Genomic DNA, 12,026 nt, shown 5'->3' on the forward strand with positions numbered 1-12,026 from the left:
GACTCTTTGCAATCCCATGGACTGTAGTCCACCAGACTCCTCTGTCCATGGGATTCTCTAGGCAAGAATACTGGAGTGGGTTGCCATTTCCCCCTCCAGGGGATCTTCCGAACCCAGAGATGGAACCCACGTCTCTTCCGTCTCCTGCATGGTCAGGCAAATTCTTTACAACTGCACCACTTGGGAAGCCCCAATCCATCTACACCTCCAGCCAAAAACAAAAAAAGATTTTTATTAACAATCTTTCCAGATAGCAAATTTCCTTACATGTCATGGCCTCACCTTTAATACTCCTCTATCTTTTTTGGAGGTAATATCCTCTCCCTGTTCAGCAACAGCTGCTGCAGGGCTTTCTCCATTGTTCTTGGCAGCTTCATCAGTAGTCATTGTCTTTTAAAAGTAGAAAACCTGCTGAGAAGAAACAAATTTTAGCTAGGAGATGTATCACTTCATTATGTATCTTAAAATGCCCCTAGAAACAGAGCTTTACCTGACCCAAGATTTACATAGGGCCAATAAGGTTAAACACCAAAAAGGAAAATAAAAACGTTTGCTATGAGCATGTACTGACGTCATGAGGCATGTAAATAAAACATCATCCAAATCTTCAATTTCCCATCTAGCTCTGGTCCCAAATTAGAGAGCAGCACAAGTCAGGCTTGGCAGTGATTATATTCCTTAGTATGATTACACATTGAGAAGTAGTCCTTTCAGAACTTGAAAATGTCCTTTTCCTACAACCATATTCTTGACAGAGAATTAAGAACTTATCAGGTGATCTGATAAAAGAAACAGCAATCTATCACAGTGGAAAATAGGACAAGACTTTAGAAAATGATAGACCCCAGTCTGAGCCTCAGTTCCATGTCCATAGTTCATAGTTACTATGAGGCATTAAGGAGATAACAAATGTTAAGGGATGAGCGCAAAGTCATAACCGAAAAATGTAAACATTTATCATGACGATTATTGGTTCTTTTGTAGAGCCACATTTTTCATTTCCTGCTCAAATTTTCCTACAGAATGATGTTCTTCTCTACCATGGCACTCAACGCCTTCCACAACATGACCTTAACCTATGTTTCAGGTCGAGCCTCCAGTACTTTCTTTACTTTCTCATATGTGGCTCACGCTCTAGCCAAACCAGACCAGGCTTCTCCTGCAACAAGTCCTGTGCTTTCCCATCTCCATACTTTGGGCATTCTTTTTCTTTCCCATTCTTCCCTTCATTGTACCTTCCCTCAAATGCTACCTTCATTGTACCAACTTTAACCTTCTATTTTGCAGTTGTCTGCCCTTTACTTTCTTAGCTCTTCCATTGATTTGCATTCTATAATATATTCATAAGAAGACACACAGTGTTTCAGGTACACAAGGTGATTCAGTTATACATATACACATATATTATTTTTGAAATTATTTTCCATTATAGGTTATTACTAGACACTGACTGTTATGACCAACCTAGATAGCATATTAAAAAGCAGAGACATTACTTTGCCAACAAAGGTCCGTCTAGCCAAGGCTATGGTCATGTTTTTCTACTGGTGAGAGTTGGACTGTGAAGAGTTGGACTGTGAGAGTTGGACTGTGATGTGAGAGTTGGACTGTGAAGAAAGCTGAGCACCGGAGAATTGATGCTTTTGAACTGTGGTGTTGGGAAGACTCTTGAGAGTCCCTTGGATTGCAAGGAGATCCAACCAGTCCATTCTAAAGGAGATCAGTCCTGGGTGTTCATTGGAAGGACTGATGCTGAAGCTGAAACTCCAGTATTTTGGCCACCTGATGTGAAGAGTTGACTCATTGGAAAAGACTCTGATGCTGGAAGGCACTGGGGGCAGGAGGAAAAGGGGACAACAGAGGATGAGAAGGGCGGATGGCATCATGGACTCGATGGACATGAGTTTGAGTGAACTCCGGGAGTTGGTGATGGACAGGGAGGCCTGGAGTGCTGCAATTCATGGGGTGGCAAAGAGCTGGACACGACTGAGCGACTGAACTGACTATATAGTTCCCTGTGCTATACAGTAAACCTTTGTTGTTGTTGCATATCTATTTTTTTAATTAGAAATCTAGCATTCTATTCATACTAAGTCAAACAAGTAGAATCAAAATGTCATAAAATTTATAGTTAGGCAAAAATTCTAAGTTTTCTGAAATATATATACTATACATATTGTTTTTACATATATGTATACAAACTTTTCTACTAGTTGATAAAGGCTTAAGAAAGAACATCAAAAAACAAAAAAGAAGAGATGGAAAAACTGGAAAACAAACTAAATGAAATGGGAGCACTGAATATGAAACAGAAAAAGTGGAACAAACGAGATAAAAGTAAAAGATCATCATGTAGTTCAGTTGTTTCCAAACATGGCTGCTCATTAGAAACATATCTGGAGCTCTGAAGAAAAAAAGCAATACCTGGGCATTTTTATTTTTCAAAAATTCCAATAATTCTGATATACATCTGGATTTTAAAAAGTGATTACAGGTTTTTCTATTAAACGGTAGTTTTGGTGATATAGAGTTCTGTTGTTTTTCTGTTGACCAGTCATAATACAATGGTATTAAGAGTTGCACAATCACAATAGTAAAAGATGTTTATCAGTTTTCACAATCAAAACAAACAAACAAAAAGAACAGTTTTCACACTCAATAGCCAGACCAAAAATAGAAGATTATTACAACTGCAAGCCATAATGGAAACATGACTGACCTGGCACTATAAAATAATTATACAATCTGGGGGGTGGTCAAGCAGAGTAAAGTGGTAAGTAGAATTGCATACATGCACATTTTCTCACCTGCCCAGCCAATCTATGTCTGGTGCATTTAATCCATTTACATTTAAGGTAATTATCAATATGTAAGATCCATTACCATTTTCTTAACTGTTTTGGGTTTATTTTCTGCAGGTCTCTTCCTTCTGTTTCCCGCCTAGAAAAGTTCCTTTAGCATTTGTTGTAAAGCTGGTTTGGTGGTGCTAAATTCTCTTAACTTTTGATTGTCTGGAAAGCTTTTGATTTCTCCATCAAATCTGAAGGAGAGTCTTATTGGGTAGAGTATTCTTGGTTGTCGGTTCTTCCTCTTTCATCACTTTAAAGTGCCATTCCCTTCTGGCTTGCAGAGTTTCTGGTGAAAAATCAGCTGATAGCCTGATGGGAGTTCCCCTATATGTCATTTTTCCCTTGTTGCTTTTAATATTTTATGTCTTTAATTTTTGTCAGTTTGATTACTATGTCTTCGTGTGTTCCTCCTTGGATTTATATCCTGCCTGGGACTCTCCACTTCCTGGACTGCTATTTCCTTCCCCATGTTAAGGAGTTTTCAACTATCATCTCTTCACATATTTTCTCAGGTATTCTCTTTCTCTTCTCTTTCTGGGACCCCTATAAAGTGAATGTTGGTGCATTTAATGTCCCAGAGATCTTTTAGGCTGTCTTCAATTCTTTTCATTCTTTTTTCTATATTCTGTTCTGCGGCAGTGATTCCACCATTCTGTCTTCCAGGCCATTTATCCTTTCTTCTGCCTTAGGTATTCTGCTATTGATTCCTTCTAGTGTATTTATTTTTTTGTCTGTTCTTTAGTTCTTCTCAGTTCAGTTGCTCTTTTGTGTTCACCTCTTTGTGACCCCATGGACTGTAGCACGTCAGGCTTTCCTGTCCATCACCAACTCCTGGAGCTTATTCAAACTCATATTCATGGAGTCAGTGATGCCATTCAACCATCTCATCCTCTGTCATCCCTTCTCCTCCTGCCTTCAATCTTTCCCAGCATCAGGGTCTTTTCCAGTGAGTCAGTTCTTCATATCATGTGGCCAAACTATTGGAGCTTCAGCATCAGTCCTTCCAATGAATATTCAGGACTGATTTCCTTTAGGATTGACTGGTTCGATTTCCCTGCAGTCCAAGAGACTCTCAAGAGTCTTCTCCAACACCACAGTTCAAAAATATGAAGTCTTCAGCACTCAGCTTTCTTTATGGTCCAATTCTCACATCCATACATGACTACCGGAAAAACCATAGCTTTGACTAGAAGGGCCTTTGTCAGTGAAGTAATGTCTCTATTTTTTAATATGTTGTCTAGGTTGGTCATAGTTTTTCTAACTTGGGGCAAGCATCTTTTAATTTCATGACTGCAATTACCATCTGCAGTGATTTTGGAGCCCCCCAAAATAAGTCTGTCACTGTTTCCATTGTTTTCCCACCTATTTGCCACAAAGTGATGGGACTCGATGCCATGATCTTCATTTTTTGGATGCTGAGTTTTAAGCCAGTTTTTCTCTCTCCTCTTTCACCTTTACGAAGAGGCTCTTTAGTTCTTCTTCACTTTCTGCCATAAGAGTGGTATCATCTGCATATCTGAGGTTACTGATATTTCTCCCAGCAATCTTGATTCCAGCTTATGCTTCACCCAGACCAGCATTTTCCATGACATACTGCCATGATCTTCATTTTCTGAATGCTGAGCTTTAAGCCAACTTTTTCACTCTCCACTTTCACTTTCATCAAGAGGCTTTTTAGTTCCTCTTCACTTTCTGCCATAAGGGTGGTGTCATCTGCATATCTGAGGTTATTGAGATTTCTCCCAGCAATCTTGATTCTAGCTTGTGCTTCTTCCAGTCCAGCGTTTCTCATGATGTACTCTGCACAGAAGTTAAATAAGCAGGGTGACAACATACAGCCTTGACGTACTCCTTTTCCTATTTGGAACCAGTCTGTTGTTCCATGTCCAGTTCTAACTGTTGCTTCCTGACCTGCATACAGATTTCTCAAGAGGCAGATCAGGTAGTCTGGAATTCCCATCTTTTTCAGAATTTTCCACAGTTTATTGTGATCCACACAGTCAAAGGCTTTGGCATAGTCAATAAAGCAGAAATAGATGTTTTTCTGGAACTCTCTTGCTTTTACCATGGTCCAGCGGATGTTGGCAATTTCATCTCTGGTTCCTCTGCCTTTTTTAAAACCAGCTTGAACATCAGGGAAGTTCACGGTTCACATATTGCTGAAACCTGACTTGGAGAATTTTGAGCATTACTTTACTGGCATGTGAGATGAGTGCAATTGTGTGGTAGTTTGAGCATTCTTTGGCATTGCCTTTCTTTGGGATTGGGATGAAAACTGACCTTTTCCAGTCCTGTGGCCACTGCTGAGTTTTCCAAATTTGCTGGCATATTGAGTGCAGCACTTTCACAGCATCATCTTTCAGGATTTGAAATAGCTCAACTGGAATTCCATCACCTCCACTAGCTTTGTTCGTAGTGATGCTTTTTAAGGCCCACTTGACTTCACATTCCAGGATGTCTGGCTCTAGGTGAGTGATCACACCATTGTGATTATCTGGGTTGTGAAGATCTTTTTTGTACAGTTCTTCTGTGTATTCTTGCCATCTCTTCTTAATATCTTCTGCTTCTCTTAGGTCCATACCATTTCTGTCCTTTATCAAGTCCCATCATTTCATGGGAAATAGATGGGGAAACAGTAGAAACAGTGTCAGACTTTATTTTGGGGGGCTCCAAAATCACTGCAGATGGTGGCTGCAGCCATGAAATTAAAAGACGCTTACTCCTTGGAAGGAAAGTTATGACCAACCTAGATAGCATATTCAAAAGCAGAGACATTACTTTGCCAACAAAGGTCCATCTAGTCAAGGCTACGGTTTTTCCTGTGGTCATGTATGGATGTGAGAATTGGACTGTGAAGAAGGCTGAGCGCCGAAGAATTGATGCTTTTCAACTGTGGTGTTGGAGAAGACTCTTGAGAGTCCCTTGGACTGCAAGGAGATCCAACCAGTCCGTTCTGAAGGAGATCAGCCCTGGGATTTCTTTGGAAGGAATGATGCTAAAGCTGAAACTCCAGTACTTTGGCCACGTCATGCAAAGAGTTGACTCATTGGAAAAGACTGATGCTGGGAGGGATTGGGGGCAGGAGGAGAAGGGGATGACAGAGGATGAGATGGCTGGATGGCATCACTGACTTGATGGACATGAGTCTGGGTGAACTCTGGGAGTTGGTGATGGACAGGGAGGCCTGGCATGCTGCGAGTCATGGGGTCGCAGAGTCGGACATGACTGAGCGACTGGACTGAAATGACTGCAAATAAGCAGGGTGACAATATACAGCCTTGACGTACTCCTTTCCCAATTTGGAACCAGCCTGTTGTTCCATGTCCAGTTCTAAGTATTGCTTCTTGACCTGCATACAGATTTCTCAGGAGGCAGGTCAGGTGGTCTGGTATTCCTATCTCTTTTAAGGATTTTCCACAGTTTGTTGTGATCCACACAGTCAAAGGCTTTGGCATAGTCAATAAAGCAGAAATAGATGTTTTTCTGGAACTCTCTTGCTTTTTCGATGATCCAATGGATGTTGGCAATTTGATCTCTGGTTCCTCTGCCTTTTCTAAATCCAGCTTGAACATCTGGAAGTTCTCGGTTCACATACTGTTGAAGCCTGGCTTGGAGAATTTTGAGCATTACTTTGCTAGTGTGTGAGCTAAGTACAATTGTGCAGCAGTTTGAAAATTCTTTGGCATTGTCTTTCTTTGGGATTGGAATAAAAACTGACCCTTTCCAGTCCTGTGGCCACTGCTGATTTTTCCAAATTTGCTGGCATATTGAGTACAGCACTTTCACAGCATCATCTTTTAGGATTTCAAATAGCTCAGCTGGAATTCTATCACCTCCACTAGCTTAGTTCTTCTAGGTCTTTGATAAAACATTTCTTCATCTTCTCCATTTTTTCCCCAAGATTCTGGATTATCTTCACTATCACTACTCTGAATTCTTTTCTGGAAGGTTGCCATCTCCACTTCATTTAGTTGTTTTTCTGGGGTTTTATCTAGTCCCTTCATCTGGGACATAACTTTCTGCTTTTTCATTCTAATGAACTTTCTGTAATGTGCTTTTTGTTTTAGCTGCTGTGGGACTGTGGTTCTTCTTGCTTCTTCTGTCTGACCTCTGATGGAGGAGGCTAAGAGGCTTGTGTAAGCTTCCTGATGGGAGGGACTGGTGGTGGGAAAAACTGAGTCTTGCTCTGATGAGCATGGCCTTACTCAGTAAAGCTTTAGTCCAACTATCTGCTGATAAGTGGGGTTGCACTCCCTCCCTGGCAGTTGTTTGGCCTGAGACAAATCAGCCCTGGGCTCTATAGTACAGTTAACAGGGACCTTCAAAAGGGCTTACACCAAGGGGGACATTGCCCCCGTCCCTGTGGCAAGGCCCTGCCAACCCACGCCTGCACAGGACACCCTCCAACACCAGCAGGTAGTTTTGGTTCAGCCTCCTGTGGAGCCACTTGCTCCTTTCTTCTAGACCTTGGTGTGCACAAGATTTTGTTTGTGCCCTCCAAGACTGGAGTCTCTGTTTCCCCCAGTCCTGTGGAGGTCTTGTAATCCAATACTGCTGGCCTTCAGGGTCAGATTTCCTGGGGATCCCCAGTCCCTTTGTTGGATCCCCAGCTCACCCACCTGGCAGGTATGGGATTTGATTTTATCATGATTGCACCCATCCTACCATCACGCTACAGCTTCTTCTTTGTCTTTGGACATGGGATATCTTTTTTTGGTCAGTTACATCGTCCTCCTATAAATGGTTGTTGAACAGCTAGTTGGGATTTTGGTGTTCTTGCAGATGAGCACACATCCTTCTAGTCTGCCATCTTGAACCAGAAGGCCCAGATTTAAGAGATCCCTAAGAGCAGGGCCATGGTTTGTCCTTATTTAGATTCTCCAGAACACCTCTACCTTTTAGACTGATAAGACAGAAAGGGCAAAGAATTTGGAGCTCCTTACAAGCTGTGTGATGTTGTTTACTTTTAATTTCTCCAAGCCTTTTATCTCTACCTGTGTAATCAGAATAACAGTAACATCTCCTTTCACAGAGTGACTTTCTGGATTAAATGATATGATGTTTATGTTAAAAGTATACTAGCTCTTATTATCATCAATCATCTAAAATGACAGACACCTTTTCATGCAAGGCAAATACTGAAAAGCTAATCAACAAACAAAAAACATCTCACTGCCTGCTGTCATGATGAATTTCCTAACAGCTCTAGTGGCTGAGCAGGAAAAGTCAAGACTTAGTAACTTCCACAGTTATTCGTTATTAGGCTAATAATGGACGTTAAGGTTCCCTAAGTCACTGTGGGATCCTCTTGCCTACACAGTCAAAAAGAACTATTTTATACTTGTGACAAATGTCTTATTGATAAAACTGATGATTAAACAACTAAATGTATCTTAACTCACTTCCAGTTGACCTAAACTTACTTCAATGTCAACAAAGACACAAATCAAACTTTGCTGTACTCAAAAATCTTCAAAGAGAACACCAAAAACCAGGGGCTAAGCCCCTTTGCTTTATTTACTAGTACAGTTTATACCAGACACCAAAGATCCAAATGCTTGGCTCAGGGTAAGGGAAAGGTCAGAACAAAGTGTTCTCAAACAAACAACAACAAAAACTAAGTACCTAGTTGTTGTATGTGATGCTGGGCAAGACAGGAAAATTAGATGAACAAGATTTGTACCCAAATTCCAGTAACCTACCACTCACAAAACACTTCTCTCATGCATAGAAATTTGCAGAAAGCGCTTCAAAAACAGGGAGAAAAGATCTTTTAAACATTTTGGAGGTCGGGCTTTACAGATACATTGACATCCATCAGTAAACCCCTAGGAAAACCACATCAATAAACAAGTTAAAACCATCAAGTGAGAGGTTATTAGGGAACAGGACAGTCAGAGGGTCTTGAAGCATGACCCTACAGACTACTTATACTTAAAAAAAGGAAAAGGGCTTTCCAGTGGAGTGGTCTGATCACACAAGTAACCTACATCGTGACCAAACTCTGCATCTTCTTTAACACAGGCTGGTGTATCACTGTGCCTCCTGCTGTGATGTAATAGGAAGTATACAAGTGGTATTCCTACCAAAAATGTTTAACCTGAAACTAGGCAAGAAGAAAAGACAAAAGTAGGGTGTAGAACATTCTACAAGACAACTGGCTTAGACTCCTCAAAATGTTAATGTTATAAAAGAAAAAACATTTAAAGAAAGGAAAGGGGCCTGCTCTGGTTTAAAAAGACTAAAGAGACACAACTACCAAATGCAATGTGTGATCCTTGGCTAGATATCGGATTAGGAGGAACAAAAATTTACAGAAGCAAATTTTGAGGAAAATTTGGAAAAACAGACTATATATTACCTTACCATTGTTGTATAATGTTAGCTTTCTAGAGTGTGATATAGTATTGTGGTTCTGTATAGAATAATCTCCTCATTCTTAGTGGAGACATACTGAAGCATTTAGGGATGAGGTGCCATGACGTGTGCCTCGTACTTTCAAATTACTGACGGCCTGTGTGAGCACAAACAGCTAAAAACAAAGCATTCAGAAAGCACGAACGCAACACATCCAAAGGCAAGGCCTTTCTTCTGAATGTTCGTCATTTGGTGTTCAGCTAAACTTTCAGATGAAAACTCTGTGATTCAAAAAAACATTTCCTTTTGGTTCTAACCCTCCCCTTTAGAAACAGTGGCTTGCTCAAATTCAAATAGGGAACTTGTATACATTGATTTGCAAGCTTTACAAATCTCAGTTGATAAAAGAATTTGCTCTTCAGTTTTGGTTCTAACACTTGAAGGGATACAAATAACCTTCATGATCTGAAAATGATTTTGACCAGTATGGAGTCCACGTGAAAAGAAGTAGCACAAATAATTAAAACACAAAGATAAAAACCAAACTAAAGCTTTGTTGAACTTTCAAAGGCAGATGAATCTGGAAGAATAAATAAATAAACTGAACTTTCTAAGTATTTACCCTTAATTCCAGTTATGCCATCTGATACAGATTTTTGAATCAGACAAAACAAATAAAAACTTCTCTGATCCAGTGTTACATGAAAAAAAGGCTGTAAGAACAGATAATTCCTAAAAACCAACTGGACACACTGAGAAAGTTTCACTTTTTTTATAAGAGAGCTGTGTCTTTGTTCCCTACCCTATATTTATTCTGGATTTAAAATCACTCTGTAGCTATGGATATTAATCTATGATAAAGCTTACTGTTCTGAACTGTCTAAAGGGGGAAACTGCTGCCCAGTGCCTCAGAAAGAGAACACACAGTTCGTTCTGTTATGGATAAGCATGCATTCTCCAAAGTGCTGGTCAGCAAACACCTGAGACAGCACAGAAAAATGAGACTATGTTGAGCATTTCATCAACAGTGCACTGAAAACTTCAATTTACCTAACTATATTGTCATATTCCCCCAAGTGAGAAATCATTCTAAAGGTTTTTCCACTAAATTAACCTTGCATATTACATACTCTACTCATTGTTCTCTTTGTTAAAATATATGTATCTTGTATCAAAGATTATCCTACTGTCTAGCAAGAGTTTTCACAAAGAAGGCAGAAAAGAATAGAGAAACTGGCTACTTTGGTAGGAGCACAGAAAATTACATTTTTTAGTACCACATATGTCTGAGCCATAAAGGTTTTTAGTCTCCTAAAACTAAAGCACAAAAGGAAGAAAACACAAGGAAGGGCTTAAGACTGAATGCAGTGTAAGTGCATCCTAATTTTGAGAATATTCATGAAAGGATGAACTGGAAAGCCCTCATTTACTTTCAATCCCAGGCCAGTAACACTCAAGTCCAGTCACAGAGGAGCGTCAGGAGGATTTATCTATCTATAGACAATACATACATATAAAAGACAGGATATACGTGCACACACAGGAAGCAACACCAAATGTATAGACTATACGTCTATATGAAATCGCACACTGTATCTATTCACCTATGTCCCTCCAGTTATTCGGTTCTTTACACTGGGGTGGGGAATGGAGAGATGACAAAAAACACTCTAAGACATGTTCATACATTTACTTTTCCTCCTTTAAAAAAGAAACCTCCAAGAACATATGCAAACAACCAATAAGTACATGAAAAGATGTTCAGCATCATTATTCATAAAGGAAATGCAAATCAAAATCACAATAAGATAGCACTTCACACCCATCAGGATGGTTATTATCAAAAAAGGGAAAGTGTTGGTGAAGATGTAGAGAAATCGGAACCCTCATGCACTGCTGGTAGTAATGTAAAATGGTGCAGCTTCTGTGGAAAGGTTTGGTGGTTCCTCAAAATATTAAACGTAAAATTACCATAGGATTCAGCCATTCCACTCCTGGGTATGTACCCAAAAGAAGTAAAACCAGAGACTCAAACAGGTATAGCAGCATGATGCACAAAAGCCAAAAGCTTAGAAAAAAATCCAAGTGTCCATAAACAAAATATGGCTATGTGTGCAGTATGAATTATATATGTTAAAATGAATATTATCTGGCCATAAAAAGGAATGAAATGCTGATACATACTACAATGTGGAGGAACCTGAAAATGTTATGCTAAGTAAAATAAGACACAAAAGGACAAATATTGTATAATTTTACATATATGAAGTATATAGAATAGGCAAGTTTACAGAGACAGAAAATAGAATAAAGATTACCAGGGGCTGGGAGAGCAGAGAATAGAGAGTAGTGGTTTAATGGATACAGAGTGTCTTTTGGGGGAGATATAAAGGTTCTGAAAAAGAGTGGTGATAACTGCTCAGCAACGTGAAGTACGTAATGCCACTGCACTCTCCTTAGTCCTCTGACCTTCCCCTTAATTGAGGACACCTTCTGCACTTCCAGTGCAATCCCACAGTTCTGAGTTGAGCCTCCAGAAGCGTTCTGCATCAATTCTGGAGGGAGAGAGACCAAAGATTCCGGGATGTCCAATCATAAAGATGGGAGAGGAAAAAGAATCCTAAATTGAACTACCACTTGATAGCTACAAATTGCTTCCTCCTTTATTGTCTCTCTCAGATGCATACAATGCTTTGGTAAATTCACTTTTCCCAGTAATTATTGAAGAAAGCAAAGTTAATAGACCAAATTTATAGTTACTCCTGTCACTAACCATTTACTTGGGTAAATTACTGTTCTTAAATGAGTAGGAGGCAAAGA

The 12,026-nt window shown here is 39.8% G+C and overlaps 1 protein-coding gene across 2 annotated transcripts in view; it reads right to left on the bottom strand.

Moving 5' to 3' along the window:
* FKBP5 (FKBP prolyl isomerase 5) overlaps positions 1-12,026 on the bottom strand; it is a 122,244-nt gene that overhangs the window by 71,593 nt on the left and 38,625 nt on the right. Inside the window, exon 3 of one of the 2 annotated variants that reach the window (XM_027525365.1) lies at positions 283-408. In XM_027525365.1, coding sequence (XP_027381166.1) covers positions 283-387 — 105 coding nt within the window. In that variant the 5' untranslated portion in view covers positions 388-408. Of the gene's footprint in view, positions 1-282; positions 412-12,026 lie in introns of both variants that reach the window. The other variant, XM_027525364.1, reaches the window with a different exon arrangement.

The sequence above is a fragment of the Bos indicus x Bos taurus genome, chromosome 23 (genome assembly GCF_003369695.1).
Source record: "Bos indicus x Bos taurus breed Angus x Brahman F1 hybrid chromosome 23, Bos_hybrid_MaternalHap_v2.0, whole genome shotgun sequence".
NCBI classification, from domain to species: domain Eukaryota; kingdom Metazoa; phylum Chordata; class Mammalia; order Artiodactyla; family Bovidae; genus Bos; species Bos indicus x Bos taurus.